The sequence below is a fragment of the Curcuma longa genome, chromosome 13 (assembly GCF_044706935.1).
Source record: "Curcuma longa cultivar G26 ecotype Majalengka, Jawa Barat chromosome 13, ITB_CL_G26_1.1, whole genome shotgun sequence".
NCBI classification, from domain to species: Eukaryota; Viridiplantae; Streptophyta; class Magnoliopsida; order Zingiberales; family Zingiberaceae; genus Curcuma; species Curcuma longa.
The window spans coordinates 8,132,233-8,153,983 of record NC_133873.1 but is presented as its reverse complement, the minus strand read 5'-3'; the positions used below and the strand labels follow the sequence as shown (position 1 = coordinate 8,153,983).

Sequence of the window (21,751 nt, the reverse complement as noted above, 5' to 3'; positions counted from 1 at the left end):
TGTTGGCCAAGAACAAACACGCACATAAGAATTGAGTTGTGTCAAAGAAAGTCTTGGATGAGATATGTCAATGTTTACACAGATGACAGAACAATCAAGGACATGTCTACTGTCAGTCAATAAACAAATATATCTTCACAAAAGAAGGTTCAAAGGGTAAAACTTACCTATCCTATACTTGACTCAACTGCTGAATGTTGTCACATATCTTGTTTCTATTTATGTGGGGGACTATCGCAAAAATGAATAGAAAAGAAGAGGTGGATGAAAGAGGAGACACCATTGTGAATGAGACTTTAGTCCATTATTAAGAGTTTTAAGGCAATATGGTTGGTTTATCATCTTCCACATGCATTGATGGTGTGAACATATGCATGGGGAGAGACTCTCTCTCACGTGTGGAAGCGCACTAAACCAAGTTGACTCTTGTGCGAGCACAATTTGCGCGCGTTGAATGTCGAACCTATCGGGTCAAAAGTTTTCCAAGCAAATGAACCAATATTTTACCTTCGAGTACCATCTCAGTTTGTTGTGACCACCGGTGCTTGATGGCGATTATAGTTTTGTTGTTGTATCAAGCACCGCAGTTTACTTAGAAACTCACTCAAACTCGAGATTGCTTCCCGAGTACTCAGCAACACTCTCTCGACTCAACGCATAAGAAGCGACAACCCACTTAGCCAACTCAGTAGTCGAGCAATGGGTCCACTCGGAAGGTACTTGGAGAACTCGACTAGAGTGCTTGAATATTCGGTCCACTCAAGCGACAATGGTAGTCGGGTGAAGTTCTCTCCCAACTAGACTCAGTAGTCAAGCAACCAGTCTACTCAGCTGACTCAGCATTCGGAGTACTTGGTGACTCGATACATACTTGGTCGACTTTTCACTCGAAGTACTCGACACTTGGAGTATTTAATCGATTTGGCACTCGAGGTACTCGGCCGACTTTAAGGCCGATTCACTTACTCGTGCATGAACAACCTAGCAATTTGACCCTTCAAAATTGACAGTTTAAGATTATCAACTCAAATCACTCAACAAATAATTAGTCAAATTTAATTTGTAATTTTAATTCAATAAATTTCCTTCTATATCTGATAATAAGATTGTCAAATAAAAAATAAAACACAAAACTTAACATTAAAATAAAATTAATAAAAAATATTTTAATATTAATAGAATTTTATAAGCATTTAAAAAAACTATTAACAAAAAGATTAATGTGAAAAGTTAAAGAAAATAAGTAGAGATGAATGAAAAATATTCTCGCCCGTCATTTCTTTATTCAATTAATATAGGAATATATACATTGTACAACAATTGTATATAGAAATAAAAAATAATAAATAAAAAATTATTACATTCCTTGCTAAGAGATTTTCTTCGTGATCAAGTTTTATCAGAATAGGATATTCTTTATATCAAGAATCTTTAAGATCTTGGAGAATAATTATATCCTTAACACCCTCCCGCAAGCGAAACGGGGAGGCACACACCGTGAGCTTGTCTCGAAGAAGGGCAAAACGATGCGAGGACAATCCTTTTGTGAAAATGTCGACAACTTGATCTTTGGTAGAGATATACTGAATCAGAAGTGCCTTTCGAGCAACACGCTCACGAACAAAGTGAAAGTCAATCTCAATATGTTTTGTGCGCGCATGAAAAATCGGATTGACTGTGAGAAACGTGGCGCCAACGTTATCACACCAGAGAATCGGTGGTTGCAACATGGGAACATGGAGCTCACTAAGAAGCGACTGGAGCCAACATAATTCAGCAGTGGCATGTGCTAAGGCACGATATTCCGATTCAGTACTAGAGCGAGCAACCACTTGCTGTTTCTTAGAATTCCAAGAGATAAGAGTGTTGCCAAGAAAAATACAATACCCAGTGGTAGATCGACGATCATCAGGACAACCTGCCCAATCAACATCAGAATAAGCAGTCAGACCCAGAGAAGATGAGGGTCGAATAAGGATACCATGGTGTGGCGTATGCCTGAGATATCGAAGAATACGCTTAACAACCACCCAGTGAGAGGCGGTGGGGGATTGCATAAACTAACATGCACGATTGACAGCAAATGCAATTTCAGGACGTGTAAGAGTAAGATACTGAAGGCCACCAACAATACTCCGGTAGGGCTGAGGATCAACTAAGGGATCGCCATCATGGCGAGAGAGGGATGAACCAGAGGCAACAGGAGTGTGAAGGGGTTTTGAGTTATGCATCTGGGCTCTAGTCAATAAGTCTGTAATGTAGCGAGATTGGCTAAGGAAAAGACCTTGGGGTGTGCGAAGCGCTTCAACACCAAGAAAATAATGAAGGTTACCCAGATCCTTAAGAGGGAAAAGCTCACCCAGTGTGCGAACGACAGAGGCAATGTGAGATGGTGAATTGCTGGTAAAAATTATATCATCGACATAAACCAAGATATACGCCGTTATCTCAGAAGTGTGATAGACAAAAAGAGAGGAGTCTGATTTAGATTCAAAAAATCCAAGGTTGAGCAACGAAGTACGGAGTGTCGCATGCCATTCTCGCGGAGCTTGCTTCAGACCATATATAGCCTTGTGAAGATGACAAACATGGTCAGGAAAATCAGGATGAATAAAGCCAGGGGCTGAGACATATATACCTCTTCATGCAACGTCCCGTGTAAAAATGCATTACTCACATCAAGCTGATAAATGTGCCATTCTTGGGAGACAGCAAGAGTCAATACAGTGCGAATAGTAGTGGGCTTGACCACAGGGCTGAAAGTCTTAACATAGTCAATTCCTTGTTGTTGGTGGAATCCCTTAGCAACTAAGCGGGCTTTATGACGATCAATGGACCCATCTGTCTTCCGCTTTAGTTTAAAAACTCATTTGCAACCAACAAGATTTTGATGAGCATTACGAGGAACCAAAGACCATGTACCATTACTAATGAGAGCATTGTTGTAACACCCGTACTTTCCCCACTTAAGATTTTGGTTAAACTTAGAATTCGATAAATTTTATATTGACTTAGTTCGTGATAAAAGGGGGGTTTTAATTAAAACCAAGGGAATGAGAAGATTCGTCTCGCAAAGACGAATTAAACAAAATTGGTTTAGGTCAAATCAGAGAGCGTTTGGTTAGTGAACCAAACGAATCAAGATTGAACCAAATTGAATCAAGTTGGTTGGGTTCATACTGGAAGAGGTTTAAATAAAATAAAATATGTGAAAAGATTTGTCTTGCGAAGCCGAATCTAACAAGACCGGTTTTGATCAAATCGGAGATACTTTGATGGCCGAACCAAGCGAACCAAAAATCAAATATGATTTGCTACAGTAGATAAGCTTGAACCCGGTTCAAGTGAACCGGGCCTCTTTCTTTTCCTTCCGGCCTGACTCACACGACCCGATCCGAACCAAGCGGACTTCGTCTTCCTCGCGCGAAGATTTCGCCCAACAGAAGACGCCGTCGCCGCTCCTTTCGTCGAGTTTCTCGCGCCGACGGAGCTATAAGAGAGGGCTGAGGTCAATGGTTCCAGGGAGAAGCTCAATCGTTAACCCTAGCTACTCGTCTTCCCCCTCTCTTCTCTGATCGCGCCGAGAAGACCAGAACCGCCGTCGCCGCCAAGCACTCCCCTGACCGTCGTTCCTTTCTTCCAGACGCCGTTCGTGGAGAAGAAGCCCCCGCTGCTCTGCCGCCGGTCGACACCGCCAACGCCGCCTCTGTAGCCGCCGCTTCCACTGCATAGACGCCGCCGATCTTCCCTGCTCGCCTCAGCCTCCTCCCACCGAGCAGCCGACGCCTTCCGCCGATTTCCAACCCACGCCACCGCCCCAAGCCGCTGCCACCAGGACGCCAGCGCCGACCCTACTCTGCCCTGTTCGTGCGAAGAAGAAGAAGATCAATTATACTGGAAAGCAAGCAGGCGAAGCAGCCGGATATCCTGCGAGCGAAGAAGAAGATTAAGCTACGTTAATTAATTAATTAATCAGATTAATTAATTAAGGTAAGGATTAATTAATTACAGGCTTGATTAATCTAGGTTAATTAGATTAGTAATCTGTTTAATCAATTTAATTAAGTAAATTGTTAAGTTAGTTGATTAATTAAGTAGAGACTTAAATAATTAATGGATAATTAATCAGAGGAATAGATTAGGTTAATTTAATGATTACGGTTAAGTTGTAGTTATGGTTTTGCTAGGTCGCGCGAAGAAGGCACTAGAACACTTCGGAGAAGGTCTTCGATTTCTCCAAACCCTAGCGTTAAAAACCTAGTGAGTAGACAAGATAAAGTAAGTACATCTCTCACCTGCAGTATGAGTAGTTTCGTGGTTATCTTATTCTTTTCACAGTATGATTTTATAGAGCATGCACAAATTATTCTTTCCATGACATCATTTTATGTTAAAGCATGTGTAAATGGTTTCTTTCTAAATTGCATGATATAAGAAGTATAAGAAAAATATTTTACTTTAAGAGGCGGGTATCGGGCCAAAGGTTCGCCCATAATGAATTCTGGGCCAAAGGTTCGCCCATAAGGAAAGGAATTCCAGGCCAAAGGTCGCCTGATAAGATAAGTCATCTGGTAGCATTCGGTGGCTAGCTACCCCGAGTCTATCAGAGATGCGCGCATTGATACTCCGCCAGGGCCCATAAGTATGTTTAAGTATGTTACTTATTTCCTGTTTAATTACGAAAGAATGCATGAAATGATTTTCGTTGTTTTGTGAGATTAGGTATGTACTTACTAAGCGTTGCTTATAGTTTGCATTCCTCATATTGCAGATAAATAAAAGGAAAAGTTTTAGGAAAGAGGAGGCAGCTGGAAAGGTGTTCGATGTGTGGTGTTGGCGGAACCGCGGAATAAGATCAAGGATTAAGAATTAAATAAATGTTTATTTTATGTCCAAGAATTTATATTCATTTCTTTGCTTCCGCATCTTAAACAGAAAACCAATATGTTATTTAATAAGTGAAAGTTAAGGAAAATTTAAAGTACGTAACGTCTCCCTATTAGTATAAGAAAGGGGTGGGGCGTTACAATTGTACTCCGAAGTAATGGCATCTCGCCAAGCAGGATCTTTACTGGCACCAGAATAGTTGGTCGGCTCAGAATAATTAACAGTGACAAGAAGAGCACGAGGACGAAGAGACCCTGTCTTGGCACAAGTGACCATGGGATGTAAAGAGCAAGCAGGGGCCCTAAGCAGACCCGTGTCAGGCTGTGCCGGCGGAGATTCCGAGGAGGATGGAACATCAATTGGAGGTGTTGTATCCCTAATGATAGTGGACGGGTTACAGGGCAGCGGCGATGAGCAAGCATCGGCAGGAGACCCGAAGCCAACAGAGGTACCCAATACGGCTAGGGGAGGGGATGTAGATGATGATGGAGCATGGAGAGAAGCGGAGTCCCTGTGATTAAAAAAAGAAAAAGAAGTCTCATCAAAAATCACATGGCGAGAGATGAATATCCTCCTCGTAGAGATATGAAGACAACGATAGCCCTTGTGAGATAAACAATATCCTAGAAAAACACACTTGATGGATCGGAAAGATAGCTTATGACGATTATATGGGCGGGTAAGAGGAAAGTAACTACACCCAAAAATTTTAAGAGATCCAATCTAACATAAATAAACACATTATTTAACAATTCAGTATAATCCATATGTATGCAATTCACGATTAATTTAATATTAATCTGATTTAGTTTACAAAATCAAGTTGTAATTATATTTTAACTCATTATTTATATGATCCAACTAATTAATATTAATTAATCATATTACATATAATCCATCAAATTTATAACATATAAATAGATCATTTATAATAAATATATTGTTAAGACATAAATGCTTTTTGAGTCTATTAACACATAACATAACTTTTCCGAATATGTTAACATATAACATAGCTTTTTCAAGTCTATTAACACATAACATAAACTAAAGTATGTTAACATCCATATCAGTTTGGCATATTCCCTGAGCTACCGGGACTAACAATCCATACCTCCGTGGCTAGGTACTCAAGAATGGCAATGGGGTAAACAGGAGCACCGGCGCCTACTCTCAGCGGCGTACTTCCCGGCCTTGAGAAACCAAGTGATCCTTCCGATGGCGATGGGTCGGATGGAGGTGGGCGGCGGCGGGACCCGCGCTATCTATTGTATGCGGGGGGCGGAGGGCGCCGCTGTCGTTGACGCGGAGGCGTGGGGCGGAAGGAAGGAAGCGATGGGGTTGCGCCACGAGGGCCGAGATCGTTGTGGGACCCGCCTCGGAAGATTTAGTCGCAGCCAATCACGTCGCTTGGACTTCGACCGTCCAGTTCTCCCCCCGCGGACGTCGACGCCTGTCTGGTTTGCACTTTCTTTATGCCTCTCTTCATTTGTCAATATTATAAATCCAGGCGGCTTTTTGCAATTCTTCCCGTAAAATTGTCCAGCCTCCGTTTTCTCAAGTAATTAAAATCTATGCGAAAAATATATAATATGGTAATTTAAATTTAAATAGTTTTTTTTTAATAATTAATCCGAAATGGTTAATTTAATACTTCAATTTTGAAATCAAGATGATTAAATGTAAATTTGTTATCAAATTAATAATCTCATTTACAAATGTGTATATATATATATAAAGTTTTACTATAATTTAAATTGAACTTTATTTGGCTGATTAGATTTTGTTCCGGCTAAATGCAGTAGAGGGTCAAGCCACCAGTCAACGGACTGTCTGACGCAGGCGATCTCATAGCTGAACTAGGCTGAAGGCACTTTAGGTGTTTCTTTGCAGAAAGAATCCTGAAACATATTACACAAAGGAGGTTAGAATGGCGCCCCGGGGATCCCGATAAGTCACTCTGACGCTCAAGTTAGGGTTCTGGACGGGAGAGGTAAAAGATCCTCAGAATAGAAATGAGAGAGAGAGAGAGAGTTCTTTCGATACTGACCTCTTGCATGACCCTGAGTTACTCCTTTTATAACCAACCTTTGGATTCCATACGGGAAGGTGGCTGTTGTGTGCTTCGGGTACACGCACTATCACCAGAAGAACCTTCCCTTTGTCTCCTCTATTCTAAGCTATATACATAGGAGGAACTCATAGGAGAAGCTGAGCCTGATTTTTCATATCTACTTTATGATAATGCGTGCAAACCACGAGGTTATAGGAGGAAGCCACGTATAGGGACGGGGAGCGCCATTAATGCGATGGAAGGCGCCATTAATGCGGCGGAGCGACGAGGACTGGTGCCGAAAGCGATTGCGTCTCGGCGACATGCTGGCTTCTTCCCCTTCCGACGATGGCAATGGTGGTTGGTGTTAGAAGATCAGGATTAGGATTAGGGTCTACCCGAATAGAGGTGGAGTGGCTGGGTTCATAGGCGAACGTGACAAAGACAGAACGAAACTCTCTGAAGGGGAGGCCCGTAGATGTTGACGCTGAGCACTGAGGAGTTAGATGAACCCTCTCCCTTGTCGAGACGAGAGAGTTTGCCGCGATGGGGACCTCTCCTGCTGAGACAAGAGGGTTTGCCGAGATGGGGATCTCTCCTATCGAGACGAGAGGGTTTGCCGAGACGAGGACCTCTCTTACCGAGACGAGAGGGTTTGCCGAGACGGGGGCCCCTCCTGCCGAGACGAGAGGGTTTGCCGAGACGGAGCCCCTCCTACCAAGACGAGAGGGTTTGCTGAGACGGGGCTCCTCCTGCCGAGACGGGAGGGTTTGCCGCTGTGGGGACCTTTCCTGCCGAGACGAGAGGGTTTGCCGCCGTGACTTAGATCTTGACCTGGCGAAGCCTCCAGGGAAGACCACTCATGCCATCTTCCTTGACTTCCCGCATCAGATTTGAACATAATGAATTGAGAACCAAGTTTACTTGAGGAGCCAAGATTTAAATGAGCAAGTTTACTTGGCTTTAAGTGGCTGTGCGTGGCGTTCCTCTGCTCCGCGCGGTCTCACCGGCAACTGTGAGAACACCGAGCAATCGCCGGAGAAGCAAGGAGGAAACGAGAGGGAAGGCAGCAAAACCTAGCCGCCGCGCACACGCCGCTTCTCCTCCGTCGCGAGCTTGCTGTCTGCCAGAAAAACATGAGAGTTGGCAACTTCTCAGAGGGCAACCGTGAGAAGCCGAAGCCCACCAGCACCGCCGGCGATTGCGTGGTTTTGTTCCGATCGCGCGCCTCTATGCAGGCCGGCCTAGCGGGGTTTTCCATCGGCGTTCACCGGCACCTCTGCACCGGCGTTCACGCACTGCCTGTCTAGAGCAGCGGCCGGCAGTCGAGTTCCGTCTTCATCCCACCGCCAGAGCTCAGCTGTGAACAGAGCATCGTCTGGGATTTGCTTCTGCCGACAGGAACAGAGAAGGCTTTCTGTGTCTTTGTGTTGCCGACCAACAGAGAAGATTTTTATGCCTTTGTGTTGTTGATCGGAACAGAGAAAAGGTCTCTGTTTTCTTTGTGTTGCCGATCAGTACTATGTTTTGTGTTGTAGGAGAGGGAAGGCAATCTGATTGTATTAAGGTTTGCCACAGAAAGCTTATGAAGCGATTGGAAAATATTTTCATTCTTGTTGGAAAGAATTTCGATTGTTTATCCTAATTGACGGTCAACGATTGATCATCGATAAACTATATCGGGAATATTCTCAATAATAGTCAGAAAGTCCCGGAACAATCGCGACAAATATTGTTGCGTGGTTTCCGGAACAAGACTTCTTTCGATTCGATCGTCGTCGATCATCGGCTAGTACCGAAAACGATGACACGACTCGTGGCTTCCGAAACCGTCCAGACGGGAGCTTGGCGTGGATCACCAGTAGAGGCGGGACTCCGATAAGGACCTCTCGATTAAGACCAACACCACTCAAACGTCATCAAAGAGGTACGCGTAGAATAATCTTTTATTTTGTAAATTTTATTTAATTTGTGCACTTAGAATAATTTATTCTGTAAAATTTTAATTTCCTGTCATGCCTTGTACATGTTATTTCCTATATTGCATGCGTGTGTTGTTGTAATAATTAGCTGTAATTATCTGTATATTTTTGCTGCGCACGTTTATGAAACGTATAGGCACGCGCATTGCACCGGGACAATCCCAACAGGTAGGAGACCCTCTCAAGTGTGAGGGATCAAAAGCTTTATTGAATTCATATTTGAAGGGAGAGTTGTGGTCATGCAACTATGGAGAGTGGTGGTGATCGTATCACTTTTAGCACTAACCCGTTCGATTGAAAGACCCAGTCTGATACAGGAGGACAGGAGTTGTTGGCTTGCATGTTTCAGAGCATATTGCCATAATGGATGGGAGCTCTACCGGATTCGAATGCGAAGGAAGTAGTACAACTTTGCAAGAAGGAAGGGTGGTGACGATGTGGATCACATATCAAAGACCCAAAACAAGTAGGACTAAGAAGAAGATCAAACTTAGAGAATACAAATACTTTTAAGGGATGAAGGCTTATCCAAAAGGACTAAAGGGCCAGAGCATTCATCATCATTCATCAACATTAAAATTCGAAGATTTATTACAAGTAAATAAAATCTTGATTTTTAGGATAAATTTTTACACAATATGTACTAAATCAAGAAATACATATTTTGGGTCAAATAAATTCAAAGTCAATTAACTAAGTAGTTGATTGTAGATATTCTACCTACAAACAAAAATATTTTTATTTTGGTTTAAGTCAATTATATTAGATTGTAATTTAGTCAACTAAAATTATTTAAACTGATCAGTGAGTTAAGTCAACCAAAGTAGTCTATAGCCAACTTAAGACTTATTGTTTGCAAGATTTGAGTTAATTGAATTCAATTCATGTGGAATCATTGAAACCAAGTCATCTTTGAAGAAGTCATGAATATATTCAGGTGAGTCGATCAAAGACAAAAATTATTAGATAAAAATTTTATGAAGATATATCCAATTAAATTGATTGACAAAGGCATAAGCCAATTATTGATGATTTAAGTCGACTGAAGATAAAGTTCATATTTATTTGGCAAAGTCAACCAACATTAATTGTAATCCATTATAAATAGGAAAAAGATAAGACTTAATACACATCACATCAATCTTCAATATTTAGTTAGATAAAAAGATTATTCTAAGATTTATTTTTCATTTTATGTTTTTTTAAATTTATGCTGTTATTATGCTTTATGCAGGCGATTTAATCTGGAATTTGTCATCTTCTGAACAGAGAAAAGTATACATGTTTCAAATATATTTATTATTACCGATCTAGCAAAATTAACAAACCTACAAGCTTAGCTTTTCATCTTGCAAAATTTTTTTTTTAAAAAAAAAAAGGAGACAAAGAAACTGGTTAGCTGTATCATCAATTTTGCAATTAAGAAACCATGTGAAAGTGTTTGTTGTACAAGTACTTAATCTCTAGTTCGAACAGGAGATTGGTGTCAACTTCATAATCCAGCTCAATATCAATAAAATTTCAAGAAAATTAATTTCAATCCAATCTAAATTCAACACACAAATACAAATTTCAAGAGCACAAAAGAAAAGAAAAAAGAGATGAAATGCTCACGTTCTGTTCTTCTAGTTTTAGATTTCATTCAACACATCCTTCTGCCGATCAATCTCCCTCGGAAATGAAGCTTCTCACTAGCTCGTCTACCACGACTCTCCGGCGACGGCGGACGTCCGGCACGTCGGGCAGCGGGAGCTCCGGCGCAGCCATGAGTCCACGCACCGCGCGTGGAAGGCATGCGTGCACGCCGGAAGCCGCCGACAGCGGTCGCCCGCTTCGAGCTTCTCCAAGCACACCGCGCACTCGTCGCCCGCCTCCTGCTCGAGCTCGAAGCTGGGGAGCTCAGCCAGCAGCTCCGGCGGCAGGCCGCAGGCGGCGCCGAAACCGAGGAAGCCTCGCCGCATGGCCCGGCGAACTACGCACACTTGGATCGCGAGGATCAACCCGCCGACGCCGGCGAGCGCCGACAAGGCGGAGGCGAGGATGAAGGCGGCGGCCATTAAAGCAAGCGCTCGACTGATAGCACGGGGAATTGAATCAGTATCGGATTTGTTCATATATGAACCGTTATTTAATGATTTCTCCCGCGAGGACCTACCAACGGTATTTAACTGTATAAAGAACATTTTACTGAATACATAACACATTTCTATCATATTCACTTTTTTTATCATCAGTTAATTTTTAGTTCACCAATAATCGACTGATATAATAATAAATACATTAATTAATTTTTAAATTTATTATTTATATGCTCTAGTAAATGTTGGGTTGCAAGGGTGCAAACATAGTCCCACATCTAAAACACATGGGAAAGATCATGGGTTTAAAGGGATGAAAAGTATCTCCATTGGCATGAGGCCTTTTTGGGGAGAGCCCAAGAGCAAAACCATGAGGGCTTAGGCCCAAAGTGGACAATATCATGTCATTGTGGAGATACGGACATCCTTTTGGACCCAACAATTGGTATCAGAGCCAGGTTATCATGTGAATATTAAATCATGAACCTTTTCTATTTACTGTCTTTGCAATTTACTATTGATAGTCATTTACGTTATTCAATTGTTGGTAAGGAATTATTTGATTAAAATTAGTTTTAATCTTGTGTGGCTTCTACTAATTTTGTAAATATAAAAAGGTGATTATTTGATTATGATTTGTTTTAATCAAATTAGAAAGTCCTTTTTATGTGATCTAAATTTTAAGGAAATCATCTCTAAGATTTATAAATGTTAAAAATAGGTTTTTAATATTTATAAATACTTAGAATAATTTTAGAAATTTTATAGAATTTTTAAAGATGTTTTAACAAGTTTGAAAAAGAAATAAGAAAAAATTGCAATGGGGATTCGAACCTGTGACTATGCATAATGACAAAACTGTGCACTACCATATGAGATAAGGTAACTTAGTTATAAACAGAGTCAGTCGACTAATTTTATAGCAGTCGACTGATGTCAAAATTCGAAACGAACAGAAATATTAGTCGAGTGACAAGAGTGGATCAGTCGACTGGGATCAGTCGACTGGAGTTAAAATCAGTCGACTGATTTTAATCAAATCTCTTATACGTGCTTTCAAGAGATTCTAAATTAATTTGAATTAAATAAAATTGTTTTATTTAATTTGTTAATTTCATACTTTCAATTAAAATGTGATTGAAAGGACTCGGTTGAAATTATGACATTGTCTTTATGTCATTCCTTTGTTTTTTTTGTTATGTTATGCATCATGTTTAAATTAGATTTAAAAATTGTGATGTTTAATTATGTGGTGATAACAGTGAAATCATCACACGGTATAGGACAATTTTAAAAACTTCATGCTGTCTATTTAGATTATAAAATTTAAATATGAAAGCATAATTAGACTTAACATGAAATAAAAAGTATAATAAATTTAATTTAAAATATTTCTGAGGTCATCAATCAAATTGATTAAAATTGATTGACGACCTTAAACATTTTAAAAATATTTTAAATCAAGATCATTGTACTTTTATAGGCTTCTTGAGTGTAATGCACTCAAATCTAAATTTTACATTTTAAATTGAGAGATATTATGTTTTAAAATCTTTATAACTTTGATAGTTTAACATAAATTCATTAAAGGATTAATAGTGTTTTTACGAAACTTGACCAATAAATACCTTAGAAACATTTTAAATCAAATGCATTATATTCTTTATATGAGTGTAATCATGCCTCATATATGAATTTCTAGAGCATAAAAAAGTTATGGAAAGTCGCTTGATAATTACAAATCTAATATAGTAAATTTAAAAATTAATAGGTACAATTGTTAGCGAATGAACAATCAACTAATGATAAAAAATTATAATGAGATGTGTTAAATATTTTTAGAATTTTAAAATTTTATACGTTAAATGAGTAATATGAAAATCTAGTACACCGTTCAGTAAAATGTTATATTTAATATGAAAGCGAAAACACCTCGTAGTTATGAAAGATTTTTTTTTAATCAATATTTAAGTTAAATATAGTTCTTTAGGTGAATAATAAGCGAACTATTTCATCAGATAAATTAAATAGTACTAATATTTAAAAATGATATAACAACAAATTCAGAAAAATGAGAGCCCTGTATTTTAATATATATTTGAAAACATAAAAAATAAGAGAGCAAAATTAAAATGTCAATAAGTATAGTTAGTAGTTGGTTGTTGGTGATGTGTATAGTTTCTTTAATTTCTTAAAGTGACATTCTCTAATTTTAATTAATCAGAGGTCTTCAAATAGACTGGTCTTAAAAACTGGTACCTGGTCAATTATGACTGCTTATTTGGTTTAAAATAAATAGTAATTTTAAATAATATATATAAAATAAAAATTCTTAGATTGAACATGCAAGCTAAGCTATAGACTTTTCTTAAAACAATTCAAGATTTTCTCCTTTTTTTTAAATGCTGTTAAAACTTTTAAAACCAACCAAGTATGCTATAAAATATTTTAAATAATCAAACCTTTTAAAAATAATTCTAAAAATTCGCAGGTAAAGATGAAATATGATATTGTTTTTTTTACATGCTAATATCTCTCTCCTATAATTTAATTAAACCTTTTATGAATTTTTTATTTAGTAATATGTTTGAGTTGTAATTTATCCAATATAATCTCAAACAGACATTTTTTAATTTTCTTTCTGAAAATAAGTATTTTTTCAATTTTTTAAATTGATGGCAAAATTGAGCTGATTTTCTAAGAACAGATCGATTTCTTTTCAGTTTTTTTTTTAAATCTATAGTTGAACCAATTTTTAATCTTTTTTCAATGAAAGAAATGGACCTAGCTAGTGAATGTAGTTTATTTTAATAACTATGCTCATCAGTTTTTTTTTTTATAATCCAGATATCATAAAATCTCATGAGCTTTGGCTCAATAAATAACTAAGTGATGCTATAATGCAAAAATAAATTGACCAACTTTGATCTAACAATTTATGAAAAGATAATTCAAAGAGATTAAATTAATCTCACACCTTATAAAATTCTTTTAAAATACAAAATATTTTATATTATTCCTAAATACAATTCATATTTTATTAAAAGGTAGAATCTGTCATCTCATATGATCGATCTCATGATTATTTATGAGAAGGTAAATCAAGAAGCTGTAATTGGAATATGAAATTGAATGATAAATTGTAATTTATTTGACTTGAAGATGGATGCTCTTTCCGAGCTGCCCTCGTAGTGGGTTCGAGATGGACAACATGAAAAAGGCCAGAAAAGTTTTTGGCATTCTTCATAGAGGCTGAAAGGGAGGCGACAAAACAATTTGGACAAAAAGAATTCAAAAGAGAGATGAAAGCAACATGATACATCACAAACAAACCGAATGATGCATCTACAAGATCTAGTTATCATTGTCTTTGAGGGTGCATTACAAAACCAAATGCAATGGCAAATCAACGAACTGAACCTGAGTCCAAAACCAAAGTCATCGACTCTTATTTGTCGTTGGAGAAGCTCCTGCAAATGCAATGGAAGAAGCGCAATCGAAGTCTTATCTCAATGGGAAAAAAAAAAAGAGGAAGAAAAAACTCTTGATTTCAATATGCCCAAAGGAATCGACTCAGGACAATTCTGCAAGGATCATCTACATAAAGCTCATAATTTGTTAACAACTCATTAATATTAACAAACCAAATTATTGAATGTACACATAGAATTCACACCTAATAGCTTAAATTAACCTCCTTCATACACCATGTATTAAATTACTTAATTAAGATTTAATGATACTTGTTATATATATTGTTAATTAATCATGTATTAACCTATCAAATGCAAACTTAATCGTTCAAGAGAGAATCAACCAAGAGAGAAGGTGGAAAGCTTATGATAGTTAGAAAGTCACGGTAGAAGAACCATCCTCAACAAACAAGTATTTATATTGAAAGAGCCATTACGATCGACCCAATAAGAATGGTCCCCATGTGGACATATAAACACTAGACAATCTACCAGGACCAAAACAATGCCACTATAATGATCACCACATGGTCGAATATCATCGAAAAATACTTACCTCAATAACCATATATATTTCTACGTGATTAACAATATTGACCGTTGTCATCTACTTTCCTCTCCCTCGATCTTGATCATCGAGCCCCCAAGCTAAAGCCTAGATAGACTAACATGTGCCTCCGTCTTGTCTATATAGTGTTGAGTCCGAATGAAGGTCCAAGACATGTTAACATATTTAACATATAATTATCAACTTCTTAAAGGAATCATAACTCTCAATTACCAAACAGATAACATTCTTGGGAAAACAATTTATCTATTGCTCTTCCTGACAAATTGAAAAACACGATGATAATTCATAAAATTATAACAAATTTCTTTAATTTTATTCCATGATTACCGGCGTTAATATTAGAAAACGAATCGAGTGGACGACCCCTCGAGCCGCCTCCCGAGCTCGAGCTCTGTCTCCCTGAGCCGCCGGTTATCGAGCTCGAGCCGATGGTGGTCGCTCATCACTCGGTTCAGTTCGTCGAGCATCTGCCGGTTGTGGAGCCGGAGGCGGCTGACCAGCGACCGCAGCTCCGCCAGGTGCATCTGCTTCCGCATCCGCGACCGCCGGGCGGACTCCCGGTTGGAGAGCATCCGCCGCCGCCGCCGGTCCTCCCCCGGCTCGCCTCCGGAGGAGGAGCTCAGTGCCGATGGTGGCGGCGTGGGCCGGAGTTGGTCCGGCCCCAACATGCCGAACCAAGGAGAAGGGATGCAGTAGAGGTTCTCCGGTGCTAATTCCGGCGGATGCATCGCCATGATCTGTTGGATGAAGGAATTTTGGAAGAGGGAAAGGGTGCGTCCTTGAAGAGAGGAGGAAAAATGGGGGAGTTGAGAGGGAAATTTATAGTGCAATTCTTTTAAAAAAAATAAACTTAAAAAAAGTAAGAGAATTCATATATTTTCTTTTTTTTTTTATTTAGGTAGGAAAAGACCCACTTCATGGCCAAATCATCAAATTTTCAATTGATGAAGACCACTAATACCATTAATATTGACTTACTCTGTGTTATTGGGATTCATTGAGCACTATTGAATCAAACTTTGATTGTATCCCAACAATCTATCTCTCAAATTTAAGGATCCTGATATAGGATCGAAGTCCCCCTTAACGGTCCCAATGAATCCCGATCCCTTACTAGGAGTTCTCACCACATGGATCCGCTTTGATACCACTGTTAGATCCGAGTGATGAGCGACCACAATGAATCCCGATCTCTCAAAGTGGATAATATCATCCACTTTGGGTCCACACCCTTATGATTTTGTTTCTGGACTTTACTCAAAAGGTCTCGTACCAATGATACATTTTTCATCTTATAATCACACAGGATCTTTTTCATGTATTTTCAATATAAAACTTTGATTATATTTCAATATTATCATCCATACCTATTCATCATCTTGTACTTTTTCAATCCGGAGATCATTCATAGTTACATCATCATACATACTCATTTCAACTAAGTAATTATAAATGTAGATGACTGTTTGTTTTTCACATCTCTTATTCGAGCAAACTGATCTAGATCTCATCGTGATAATTGTTATTCTATTCGACACCACACCAGATCGGCAAACTACATCCTTTACGAAGAACAATATAATCAGAATTTGGATAAACCTTCACATCACTCACCCAACAAGGAGAATCCACATTATAGTTGTGATGATGATGAAACAGCAGTCCAGTGCAGTGCAAACTAAAGCAGGAGCCTCCTAACACACCAACTTCATGGTGCTGATGCCATTAAACTCTTTGGTGATTGGCCAACAGTGACCACCATTACTTGCATGGATTAAAGCAAACAGTACTGTAGATCAGTGCAGGAGCATGTTGATGTCATGCCCTTTGCTTGTCTCTATATGGTTCATGGCATTTCCATACTTCAAGCATATGCAACTAAGGAACCCTTATAAACCATCCATGAAGTGTCCTTAAAGTAATATAAGATGTGCGAAAGGAACAATACGTACTAAATTCCTCTTCAACTAGCTACGCGATCGATGTGTAAAGATAAATGTCGAAGATAGTCGGTTCCGAATACAATCTCCTAACTCTAAGATAAGCTTCTATTTCGATCCCATTAGCCCGGGCAGGCATTAGAGGAAAAGAAGGCGAAGAGAATTCTTAGCTCTCTTTTCTTCTTGGATGGATAAGATGGAGTTATTTATTTATGCATCTGTTAGAAAGAAAGTGAAAAGAAAAGGTTTTATTTTATTAGGTGTGAAAGAACAACAAAACAGTGACCATGAGAAGCTAACTTTAGTTTAGCATCTGACAGTGATCTCCAACAAGCTTCATTTCTTTTTTTTTTCCGTGTGAAATTTGATTGAGTATATTATTGTCAACGTGGATCCGGACCGAAGTGGATTTAATAATTTGATTGACTGTGTACGTGGATGATGTTCAGCATTCTCAACTCTCCGCATTTTCTAAAGTGTTCACTTTAGGTCCCCGGGACCATGGTACCGTGGTATGATATCTAAGTTATCACCCAGGCACTCACAGTTCGATCTCTAACTATGGCGTATTTGTAGAAATTTTCCTCCAAATGAGGGTCGCAATCAAAGGATGCTAGACATCTTGAGTTGGCCACTAGCGTGCGCTTCCCGATTTACCCTGGTGGCCAATGGGAAACTTCCGTAGGACCAAATCGATCATCCCAAGGATATTGAGTCAATGCGACTGACTGAGATTATCATTTTTTTTAAGTGTTCACTTTACCTCTAACCCCTAGTGATTTTTTTTTTAATTCTACTCAAATAATTTCATGTTAATTATAAATTCATGATATTTTTTAATATGAAATTTGATTGTATCCTAACAATTCTCTTCTTAGATAAAGAATCATCTACTTCAATGAGATCAATTTGATGTCTGATCTTTTGATCTGATCATATCTTTTTTATCTTGATGTCCGATCCTCTTGATCCGTTAAAACTATCTAGTATTCGATCCAATTAATTTATTAAGATTTATATCTCAAAAGCATAATTAACATATTTTCATAATTGTATGATATTGTTCACTTTAATTAACTTAAGTTATTATAATTTTATTTTTAGATTATACATAAATAACTTCATACCAATGAAAATATCTTTTATCTTATAAGTTCATGATCTTTTTCTCGTATATTTTCAATGTAAACTTTTAATTATCTCAATATGGAAAAAATTAGGGATTATGACCCATGTACCTTATCAAATCCGATTAATAGAATTCGATCGAATTAGGGGACTCAGCCTGACGACTCGATAACTCAATGGTTCGACAAATTAATAGTTCGGATTAGCTTGGCAAGTCAAACCGGTTTGACCGAACTAAGCTAAACTAAGCTACATGTGTCAAATTTAGATAATCCATTTGTTGATTATCTCCGTGATCTCTTAAGCATCCTATTAAATACTGACTTTTGAAATTTTGGATTTTAATCTTCCACAAGATACATTTCAAGTATTACGACGAAGTGAATATGAAACTATGAGTGAAAAATGACTAAGTGTTCATGAATTATACATTATAATTCGATGTGAGTTGTTTTATGGGCTATTAAATTCAAATAAGTCAATGGATTGGGTAGTTTAGTCAACGCGTTGACTTTTCAGACCAATATTTGCAATGGCTTGTTAAGTCTTGAGATCGAGGAAGAGGATGAGAGAGCATCAATGGCGGAAGCGGAGCAGCACAATCTGTAGGGATCTATATGCGCGAAAAACCGATTAAACCGCATATAACGCAGCAGAAAACAAGATCCCTCCAGAAAATCCATGCGAAAACATACTCGTTCGATGATTCTACCTACTAGAATCGAGGTTACCTTTGATGCGAGCCCTTCGCAATCCCGACAGCAACTCTTGCCTTCAAAGGTTCACGGATCTCAGCGCTATCAGTGTGTTCGCGCCTCCACGGTATCCACACGAACACTGAAATGGAGAAAGAACTAAACTATGGTGCTAGCCACAAGAGGAGGTTCGGCCAAAGGTGGAAGAGAAGAAGAAGAGGGAGAGCAAGAGCATCTAACAACCCTTCATCAAGAGTCTCTCACCCCTTTTTATATCCCACCATGGGATAATTTGCAACCGTCGGATTCTTTAGATTTGGTTTTTCCTTTTAAAATAAAAAACCAAAATCAATTTTATCCAATCTTATTTAATTTTGGCCAGATATAATAATATCCAAACTCCAAAATTATTTCAAATCTCAGCCAATTAAATAAATTGCAACCGTCGGATCTTTAGATTTGGTTTTTCCTTTTAAAATAAAAAACCAAAATCAATTTTATCCAATCTTATTTAATTTTGGCCAGATATAATAATAATAAAATAATTTAAATTCGGAATTATTTTTATAATTAATTCCAAACTCCAAAATTATTTCAAATCTCAGCCAATTAAATAAATTGCAACCGTCGGATCTTTAGATTTGGTTTTTCCTTTTAAAATAAAAAACCAAACCAAACTTATTTCTATCTTAAGTGGCCGGCCCACTTATAGAAATATTGGTTTAATCCGCGAACCAATTTTATATTAAAATAAAAAATAAAACCGAACCGAAGAGATCTCATCCGTCGGATGCAACTTAATCTCATCTAACGGTTCTAATATAATCTTCTTTAATATAACTTAATTGATTCGATCCAACGGACCTGATCCATTCCTTTGGGCGTGTGGTTCATTGAACCAACTCTGGTTCACCTCGTGAACCGGTTCTTCCTTCCGAAGAGAATTAAAACCGAACCGGATAGATCTTGTCCATCGGAGACGACTTAATCTCATCCAACGGTTCTAATCTATTCTCTTCAATTCTTCTTTATTTATTTCGATCCAATGGATGCAACTTGATCTAATCCCTTGGATACAAGTTGATCTCATCCATTAACTCATCCTACGGTCGAGAACCAATCTCATCCAACGGTCGAGATTAAATCTCATCCGACGGCTGAGAACTAATCTCATCCGTTTGATTGTATCCTTTTGAAGATGTCTTTAGGCTACAGTGGGGACCTCGAGGAGGTATTAGATCTGGCCTTCTGATGGGTTTCGGATCCCGTATTCCACCCAGAATACACACCTACATCCATCAATAACGATCCATTCCACTAGAGGATCATTATTGCACTACCAATCTAATCCCCAAATTACATTTTGGGTTCCTTCTTATTATATTATGCATTGCTCCCCGTGTTTAAGATATCGTATGTCCGTCAATTATCTGAGTTCACTGACAACTCAATAATCGACATCTACGACCTTGAATAGTACCACTCAACTTCATTGTCAGTCGGACCAAGTCCACTTGCAAGATTTTGACTTGACAATCCTTATGAGCTATCCAAGGGGACATCATCAACCCTTACTGGGACACGGATTCCTTTTGTAATTAATGGCACACCATATAGATAGCAACATCACCCAACTTACCGGGAATAATTGATCTGACGCAAAGATCTCACCCTTTGGTAAATCAAAGCAATAATTACTACCTATAGGTGCCCATTTATTACATCGGGATTAAGAGTGCATAATTCCTAATAACAGAGGTCTTGTTCAATTTGTGAGTCAGAGTAAATTGAACTACCTCAATGGTCCTGCTCAATGCACACAAAGTGCACTAGTGTAATTCTACAGTCAAGACAGACAGTAACCGAATTACACTACAACCGTTCCCGATGGGTTGTCCAACACCATCTTGGTTGTGAGTCTTAGTTTATAATTCACAGGGGACTGATAATCATGGTCTTCTGTGTCTCACAGACACCAAGTTATCTACAGTGTGAACTAAGAGGACTTTATTGCAAATTTACCTATTGCAATCATTTGACCAAATCATGATTTCTTATTTCTTAAATGTTTACATATAAAAGACCTAGTCTTTTCAGTATACTTCCTAACATGCATTGAGTTTCAATGTTTGGCTAAACCATGTTTAAAGTTAGGCAATACTTGTGATCTAACATGTGTGATGCAAGTTTGCAGGAAAGTCCAAGCGTAGTCTTGGCAAAGAAAAGTCCAAGTGGGAAGTCTTGGCAAAGAAAAGTCCAAGTGGGTAGTCTTGGCAAAGAAAAGTCCAAGTGGGAAGTCTTGGCAGTCTTGGGCAAGGAAAAGTCCAAGTGGGTAGTCTTGGCAAGGACTTGACATGACGAAGCTGATGGAAGCATCTCAGGCTAGTGCAAGGATGATGGAGCATCCAGGGAAGGCACGAGGCTATGGGAGGTGTTTGAAGGCCGAGGTCTAGGTCAAGAGAAGCTGAAATGGGATTTTTCAGCTTCACCAGTCGACTGGCCCTGCCAGCAGTCGACTGCTCATAAATCAGACGCACACAGAAAAATCAGTCGAGCCAGAGGAAGACAGGAGTCGACTGGGCAGTCGACTGGTGTATGGTGAGTCGACTGATGCCAGTCGACTGGTCTTGGAACAGTCGACTGCTATTTGAACGTTGGCAGAAAATTGGCAAGCATTTAATGCGCTTTAATGCGAGATTTTGTTGCCGATTGAAGCCATCAGTCGACTGGCCCTGCCAGCAGTCGACTGATGTTGAAGAATTATAAAAGAAGCCTGCTCGAGATCAACTCAAGAATTCTGCTATTCTTTCATTCTTTGTGCTTCTTTTGAGAACGTGTTTGTTCTCTATTCTCTGCTTTCTTCCTCTCCTCTGAAACATTATTTCATATCATTTTTGAGGAGATCGAAAGAGTTGTAAAGGTTTCTCCGCCTTCGAGGTTTTCG

General features: G+C 38.7%; 1 protein-coding gene across 1 annotated transcript; it reads right to left on the bottom strand.

Annotated features, from left to right (window-relative positions):
• Positions 1-10,473: 10,473 nt before the first annotated feature.
• Positions 10,474-10,995, bottom strand: LOC141843835 (RING-H2 finger protein ATL40-like). The gene has a single exon (XM_074731857.1). The coding sequence runs from the start codon at positions 10,977-10,979 to the stop codon at positions 10,623-10,625; it is 357 nt and encodes a 118-aa protein (XP_074587958.1). The 5' UTR covers positions 10,980-10,995; the 3' UTR covers positions 10,474-10,622.
• Positions 10,996-21,751: the final 10,756 nt, after the last annotated feature.

Coding starts and splice junctions, on each gene's coding strand:
- LOC141843835 (XM_074731857.1), bottom strand. CDS start 10,979: ATGGCCGCCGCCTTCATCCTCGCCTCCGCCTTGTCGGCGCTCGCCGGC.